The 8,833-nt window shown below is 41.5% G+C and overlaps 1 protein-coding gene across 1 annotated transcript in view; it reads right to left on the bottom strand.

Annotated features, from left to right (window-relative positions):
• Positions 1-8,833, bottom strand: part of ABCB1 (ATP binding cassette subfamily B member 1) — a 119,146-nt gene continuing 110,313 nt past the window's right edge. Inside the window, exons 24-25 of the mRNA XM_007956634.2 lie at positions 992-1,138; positions 1-204 (exon numbers count right to left, since the gene is read on the bottom strand). Coding sequence (XP_007954825.2) covers positions 1-204; positions 992-1,138 — 351 coding nt within the window. The remainder of the gene's footprint in view (positions 205-991; positions 1,139-8,833) is intronic.

Here is an 8,833-nt window from a genome sequence, read left to right as displayed (position 1 = left end):
CTAGCGCTTTGATCCAGCCTGAACACTGACCATTGAAAAATAAATGCCTTTCTGTGCCAGCAGCTGTTGGTGCGTGCCATGCTCCTTGATTATGCCATTCTCAAACACCACTATTAAATCTGCATTCTGGATGGTGGAGAGGCGGTGAGCGATCACAATGCAGGTGCGGCCTTCTCTGGCTTTGTCCAGGGCCTCTTGGACAACCTGTTCAATAATCACATCAATTAATTCTGATGCAAAGAGTCCTCATCTTTTAATTCTTGCACCATAATAATTCAATAAATAGCAAATTCAGGAACCCTGAACAAAGGCTTTTAAGATAAGGGAACATCTCAGAATGGTTGACAACCTCTCTTCCTTTTTTACATGCTCAGTTTGTCTTTCAGATATCACAACATTTGAGCTGAGAATGATTGCAGATATTTATGTTAAGATACAGATAGATTTTAAGACTGTCTTGCCATCTTTTTTATATAGTTGCTGAGCTGACACTGCTTACATAAATAGGAAATAAATATGTCTCCTCAATTCTTAGACCAATACAAAGTGATCCAGAGCTGTTTTTTGGAGCTTAAGTGCTATACAACTAATCTGCCCCGTGCCTGCTTAGTTTTCTTGAATGACATCTACAAAAAGCTGTTTCAGTGTAAATTCCACTGAAAGCTGACATGAATAACAATCAACTAACCTATCTGGCTAAAGTTTAGTCTCTACTGTGGGAGACAAAAGGAGCTCTGGTAGCATAGTGCCTAAGGCACTTGACTGCTAACTAGAAGGCTGGCGGTTCAAACCCACCAGTCACTCCTCAGAAGGAAGGTTGGGAAAATCTACTTCTGTAGTGATACTACCTCAGAAACCCAAAGAGGGGTAGCTATGAGTCAGGGCCAACATGACGGAAAATAACAACAACAACATGGAAGACAAAAGTGTAAATTTAAATCTTCTAATGATAACTGATTCAAAGTGTGAATGAATCTAAATTAATTCTTACCTTTTCACTTTCTGTATCCAGAGCTGATGTAGCTTCATCCAAAAGCAAAATATGAGGCTGTCTTACAAGGGCACGGGCTATAGCAATACGTTGTTTCTGGCCACCAGAAAGCTGAGCTCCTTTGTCTCCTACTCTGGTGTTATATTTCTGTAAATAAGGTTTTGTTATTATTAAAAATAGAACTGATGATAAAATTCTTATAGAAAATAGGATAACTTTTACAAAAAAAATATAGGTTCATAGGAAAGAAGGACAAATGGAAATGGTAAACTCAGAGAGGAAGTAAGAAGGATGCTGTTACATTGTGGGGATTGCAATTAATGTCACAAAACAACATGTGTAGGAATTGTTGAATGGAAAACCAATGTGCTCTGTAAACTTTCACCCAAATCACAATTAAGATTTTTATTTATTTTTTTAAAGTATTAGTTCAGAAACTAAAAATGGTTTCAATGAGAGTTAAATGACAAAAAAAAAGCTTTAAATGGCATGTTTAACCTCTCTTCTTGAAAACAGTAGTTTGGATCATAAAAGTGTATGCTTTTGTGTAAACAAGGTAGTACTTTGATGAAGGAAAATATTGTTGCAATGTTAGTCTCTTGCGGTTATCTGGTTTCTTACGTTTGGGACAAAGATTGGTAGCAGGAACTTTGATCTGAAGAAGTTACACATAAAATAATTGAAGACCATTTTATTAATGACCAGCAGGTGACACTCTCTACACTGTTTAAGAGAGAAAGGGAAGCAATCATGCTTGGATGTAGTCAGCCTTTTAGTGTCTGTTCTTATAAAACTCCCTCCAGCGCTTAAACAAGTTTAATGAATGCAAAATAATTCTATTTTGATAGCTAACTCTTCTTTTTTGCTTTTAGAATTCTTCCTAAATTTCTCATGTATTATTCCCCACAGCAGATAATTGTCAATAAATAAATATTCAATAGGAAAATAGGGACAGGAGTTAAAGAGTATGTGAAAAGACCAGACATTTGATGGGACAGCATATGTAACCTAGAAAACAGTATTATCTTATTTGCAGTCCTTGCCAGGCTGAAATTTTAGCAGCACTGTGGGCTCTGATTCTCAGATCCAGAGACTGACTTTGAAATTCATATTCTTTACAGGTTTGCCTATTTTTATTTGCTGTATCTGACAACCCTAGTTCTAACTATGGTTGAGACCTATGACACTCAGAATGAGGCCTTTCTCTGTAGATGGAGTGAGGAGACCTCAGGCAACTCTGGCAGATGCATGGGGCTAGCTGCATCCAGGGCTGTGGCTGCCTCAGAAGGTAGAAGCACAAAAGCGTGCCTCATGGGAGTGTAGAGGTTACCGGGCTGTACCAATAGGGATATTCCGCTGAGGCAGGAAAAGAAGGCCTTAGAAGAAGGAGGTTACCAGAGCAGCTTGCTGATCAGTGAGATAAATTTTGATATTAATTACTCAAGAGAAGTGGATCCTTAGACAAAAAAAAAATAGGATTTAGGAGGTTTCCCTCCTTTTTCTGAGGCTAGATACTGAGAAGGAGAGTCATGATGTCTGTAGGTGTGCTCTGGGTAGTATATGGCACCCAGGAGCCCAGAGAGGGGGGGGGCTGTGGTGAAGAATTGCTAGATGGCAAGATATATTTAATAAGCAAGACTACAGTTATTCTTTGTGTTGACTTTTTGTTATCCCTTAGCCTAAACCAGCTGCCATCAAGTCAGTTCCAACTTACAGTGACCCCATGTATTTCTGAGGAGATATGTGCTCCACATGGTTTTTAATGCCTGATTTTTTAAAGCAAAAAATAAGGTCTTCTGAGGTCCCCTGGGTAGACACAAGCCTCCAACCTTTAGGTTAGCAACCTAGCTATGGCTGTTTGTACCACCAGGGACTCCACCCTTTAGCCTAGAAGGTCTCAGAGTTTAGCCAGCATCACCTGAGGGACTGTTAAAACAGATGGCTGGACTCCACTAGCCAACTTTCTGACTCAGCAGGTCTGGGGTAGAGCCTGAAACTTGTATTTCTAACAAGCACCCAGGTAATGCTGACTGTGCTGATCCATACCCACACATTGAGAACTAAACCCACAGGAGTTGATTTCGACTCATAGCATAACTACTGCCCTAAGTATCAGTAAAGGGGATTGGAACTTTGTGTTTTAAACAGAGCTTTGAACCAGTTCAAGGGGTTCAGTAATTGCCATCAAAAACAAGGGCCACATATATGTTGTGTAACAACCAAATTTGTTGCCTATGATATTTTGACCAAGTAGGAAACAAACAGCTGTGTGCTCAGCTCAAAAATGGCAGCTGACTGCAAGTCTATGAAAGTGTGTTGCTATCCAGAGTCCTGCCAATAATCCAATCTTCCACATCAGGCTCCTGAAACTTTCAGGAGGAAGGATTATGGCAGGACATTTTGAAAGCAACATTTTTGGCAGGACTATGCAGAGTGACACACATTCAAAGCGGTGTGGTCAGCTGCCACCTTTGACTAGGGCAGAGCTATCTGTTCCCTACTCAGATCAAAATACCATGGGCAACAGATTTGTTTGCTGTTCAATGCATACATGGCCCTTGTTTATGACCATAATTACTGAGCCATTTTGAACCGGTTTGAAGACCTAGTTTTAAATGTTTCAGCCTCCACAAGGGTCCAAACCAAAAACCAAACTCACTGTCATTGAGTCGGATCCCACTCATAGCTATCTCAATTATCTACAGCTGTGTTCAAGTGGCAAGGCCAACAATGCCTCCTCCCTGGGGTCTGTAATTTGGTGGCAACAGCTATCCAAACAAGACCCTACGGAAAAGATTCTTAGGAAAAGTTAAGATTACCTGGGGTTGCCAGTCTTCCCCCAGGAGAATCTTGTCTTCCCTCCTGTTTGAAGCTACTGAACTTCATTATTTAGGGGGCAGGAGCATTTCCATACAGTAAGAAAACATAATTAGTGATAATGGGAGAAGATAGATTGTTGTTGTTGTTGTTATGTGCCGTTGAGTTGGACCCTCCTTGGGTTTCTGAGGCGCTATCACTATGGAAATAGATCGCCCAACCTTCCTTCTGAGGAGTGCCTGGTGGGTTTGAACCGCCAGTCTTCTGGTTAGCAGTCAAATGCTTTAGGACTACACCACCAGAGCTCCTAAACTAGATACAAGATGCATTGGCCAGGAATCAAACCCAGGTCTCCTGCATGGGAAGCGAGAATTCTACCACTGAACCCTAGCTGGCTGGAAATTCACTTTAAAAAAAAAAGTACCTAAAGGACCTTCAAGGAGCTCTGGTGGCATGGTGCCTAAGGCATCTGACTACTAACCAGAAGGTTGGCAGTTCAAAACCCACCAGCCACTCCATGGAAGAAAGACTGGGCAATCTACTTCCATAAAGATTGTTGTTATTGTCAGGTGCTGTCAAGTCATCTCCTATGCACAGTTGTCTCACAGTGACCCTATGCACAGCAAAACGAAACACTGCCCAGTCCCGCACCAGCTCTGCAATCCCTAATATACTTGAGCCCATTGCCACAGCAACTGTGTCAATCCATCTCATTGAGGGCCTTTCCCTCCTTTGTTGATCTCCCACCTTACCAAGCATGACATCCTTCTCCAGGGAATGGTCCCTTCTGACAACATGACCAAAGTAGGTGAGACCAAGTCAGGCCATTCTTGCTTCCAAGGAGCATTCAGGTTGCACTTCCTCCAGGACAGATTTGTTAGTTCTTTTAGCAGCCATGGCATTTTCGGCATTCTTGGCCAGCACCACAACTCAAAAGAATCAACTTTTCTTCGGTCTTCCTTATTCATTGTCCAGCTCTCACACGCATATGAGGTGATTGTAAGTATCATGGCTTGTGTCAGGTGCACCTTAGTCCTCAAGGAGGCATCTTTGCTCCTCGGCATTTGAAAGAGGTCCTTTGCAGCTGACTTGCCCAGTGCTATATGTCGTCTGATGTCCTGACTGCTGCTTCCATTGGCATCGATTGTAGAGCCAAGCAATATGAAGTCTCTGACAACTTCAATCTTTTCACCATTTATGGTCAGGCTGCATATAGGTCCAGTTGTGACTATTTTTGTTTTCTTTATATTAAAATGTAATCCATACTGCAAACTGTATTCTTCAATCTTCATCAGTAAGTGCTTCAAGTCAACCTCACTTTCAGCAAGTAAAGTTGTGTTGTCAGCACATTGCAGGTTGTTAATGATTCTTCCTCCAATCCTGGTGCAACGTTCCTCTTCATATAGTCCAGCTTCTTGGATTATTTGCTCAGCATACAGACTGAATAAATATGGTCAAAAGATACAACCCTGACAAACTCCCTTCCTGATTTTAAACTATGCAGTGTCCCCTTGTTCTGTTCGAATGACAGCCAGCCTCCTGGTCTATGTACAGGTTCCTCATGAGTACAATTAAGTGTTCTGGAATTCCCATTCTTCTCAATGTTACCCAAAATTTGTTATGATCCACACAATCAAATGCTCTTGCATAGTCAACAAAACACAAGTAAACATCTTTCTGGTATTTTTTGCTTTCAGCCAAGATCCATCCAACATTAGCAATGATGTCCCTCATTCCATGTCCTGTTCTGAATCCAGCTTGCATTTCTGAAGTTCTCTGTCAACATACTGCTGCAACCGTTTCTGAATTACCTTCAGCAAGATTTTACTTGCATACAGTATTAATGATACTGTTCAATAATTTCCACATTCTGTGGGATCACCTTTCTTTGAATGGGTACAAATATGGATCTCTTCCAGTCAGTTGGCCAGGTAGCTGTTTCCAGATTTCTTGGCATAGCCAAGTGACAGCCTCCAGTGGGGCATCTGTTCGTTGAAACGTCTCAGTGGGTATTCCATCATTTCCTGGAGTCTTGTTCTTCACCAATTCCTTCAGTGCAGCTTTGGCTTCTTCCTTCAGTACCACTGGTTCTTGATCATATGCCACCTCCTGAAATGGATGAAGATCAACAAGGTCTTTTTGGCACAGTGACTCTGTGTATTCCTTCCATCTTCTTTTGATGCTTCCTGCATCATGCAATATTTTGCCCATAGAATCTTTCATTATTGCAACTCGAGGCTTAAATTTTTTCCTCAATTCTTTCAGCTTGAGAAATGCTGAGCCTGTTCTTCCCTTTCAGTTCTCTAACTCCAGGTCTTTGCACATTTCATTATAGTAATTGGCTTTATCTGCTCGAGCTGCTCTTTGAAATCTTCTGTTCAGCTCTTTTATCTTGTCATTTCTTCTATTTGCTTTAGCTACTCTCTGCTCAAGGGCAAGGTTCAGAGTTTCTTCTGACATCCATTTTGGCCTTTTCTTCCTTTCTCATCATATTAATGACCTCTTGCTTTCTTCATGGATGATGTGCTTGATGTCATCCCACAATCCTTGTTTTCGGTCACTAGTGTTCAATGCATCAAATCTATTCTTTAGATCGTCTCTAAATCGAGGAGGAATATATTCAAGGTCATATTTTGGCTCTTGTGGCTTGTTTTAACTGTCTTCAAGTTGAACTTGCATATGAGCAGTTGATGGTCTATTCCACAATCAGCTCCTGGCCCTGTTTTGGCTGAAGACATGGAGCTTTTCCATTGCTTCTTGCCACAGATGTAGTCAATCAGATTTCTGTGTATTCCATTTGGCGAAGTCCATGTGTATAGCCGCAATTTGTGTTGTTGAAAAATGGTATTTGCAATGAATAAGTCGTTGGTCTTTCAAAATTCTTATCATGTGACGTCCAGTGTTATTTCTGTCACCAAGGCCAAATTTTCCAACTACTGGTGTTTCTTCTTTGTTTCCAATTTTTGCATTCCAGTCACCAGTGATAATTAAATACATCTTGATTGCATGTTTTGTCAATTTCAGACTGCAGAAGTTGATAAAAATCTTCAATTTCATCATCTTTGGCTTTGGTGGTGGTTGTATAAATTTGAGTAATAGTCGTTGTGATAGTTGGAGCTGTGTGTCAACTTGACTGGACCACAATTCTGTGTGGTTTAAGCTGTTGTGATGTGGTTATTCCGATGATGGGATCAGAGGATTATGTTTTGAGCAGGCAATCTGTTGAAAGGGAGTTTCCCTAGGGGTGTGGCCTGCTTCCAGTATATCTATGGACATTCTGGGAAAAGAGACGTTCTTCTGTGGATCGGGATTCTGTTGTGCTGCCTACAACTGTCCATGAGTGAACAATCCACCATTCAGCCTGGAGATCTTGGATTTGTCATTCATTGGAGTCAACAGCCGGTGTACTGCCTGCCAGCCTTGAGCTCCTCAGCCCCTGCGCTATAAGAGTAGGGAAAAGCCTCCAGCTTGACATGGAAAAGCCTCCAGCTTGACGTTTGATCCAGGAACTTTGGACTTGCCAGCTTCTATAAGTGTGTGAGCCATTTTCCTAAGATAAATTTATCTCTCTATATTCATATATATATATAAGCTTTACTGGTTTTGTTTCTCTAGAGAACCCAGTCTAACACAGTTGTATTAACTGGTTTCCGTGTAGGCACATGGATATTATCCTATCACTGACAGCATTATACTTCAGGACAGATCTTGAAACATCCTTTGTGATGATGAATGTCATGCCATTCCTCTTCAAATTGTCATTCCTGCCATAGCAGATCATATGGTTGTCTGATTCAAAATGGCCACAACTGGTCCATTTCAGGTCACTAATGCCTAGGATATCAATCTTTATGCTTCCATTTCATTTTTGACAACTTCCAATTTTCCTAGATTCATACTTTGTACATTCCATGTTTTGATTATTAATAGATGTTTACAGCTGTTTCTCCTTAATTTGAGTCATGCCATGTCAAGAAATGGAGGTCCTGAGAGCTATACTTTCTCCATATCATTAAGGTTGGTTCTACTCTGAAGAGGCAGCTCTTTCCCAGTCATGTTTTGAGTGCCTTCCGACCTAAGGGACTCATCTTTCTGCACTGTACCAGACAATGTCTCTGGGCTATTCTTAAAGTTGCCTAGTGATGTATCAGACATTGTTTCTCTGCTATTCATAAGGTTCTCCCTCACCAATTCTTTGAGAAGTGGATGGCCTCTTCCTTCTTCCTAATCTGTCTCAGTCTGTAAGCTGCGTTGAAACCTGTGTACCACGTGCAACCTTGCTAGCGTTTGAAACACCAGTGGCACAGCCTCACAGCAACATGCAAGCCACCACAGGAGGACAAATTGAAAGACAAGTTTGTCTCCCTAAGGTGTTTGAAACCTCTCCACCCTCCCCTTACCTGGATCCTGAGGCTCTCAAAAACCCAAAGGGGGTAGCTATGAGTTAAAATTGACTTGATGGCAGTGAGTTTGGCCTTTTTTGAAGAAGGCACAGAGAAGGTGACAGGTTCTTGATTATCTGCCTTCCTAGAAAGCATTCAGAGGACATCCTAGGTATAATACCTCAGGAAGCCCCAAGAAATTTTCATTAATCAGCTCAGAAAGCAGGGCTAGGGGCCCATGAAATGTGTAATTACATCTGTGATTATATGACACTATGGCTATTCAATGGCTCAGCTCTATTTGGAGAGCCTTCTTTCTGGCCTGGGTCCAGCTGCCTGGCCTGGCCTGAATTTAGAGTACAGGCCTAATTCAGAGATAAAGCAGGTTCATTTCCAAACCACCACAGTAAAGCTAGTCACATGAATTTTTTGGTTTCCCAGTGCACATAAAAGTTACATTTACACTATACTATACATTTACACACAAAGTTACATTTATACTATACTATACATTTACACAGGAGCTCTGGTAGCATAGTGCCTAAGGCACATGACTGCTAACCAGAAGGCTGGCGGTTCAAACCCACCAGCCACTCCTCGGAAGGAAGGTTGGGCAATCCTACTTCTGTAGTGATACTGCCTC

The sequence above is a fragment of the Orycteropus afer genome, unplaced genomic scaffold, assembly GCF_000298275.1.
Source record: "Orycteropus afer afer isolate SDZICR_OR568_19922 unplaced genomic scaffold, OryAfe1.0 scaffold00644, whole genome shotgun sequence".
NCBI classification, from domain to species: domain Eukaryota; kingdom Metazoa; phylum Chordata; class Mammalia; order Tubulidentata; family Orycteropodidae; genus Orycteropus; species Orycteropus afer.
This window is presented reverse-complemented; position numbering and strand designations above follow the sequence as displayed.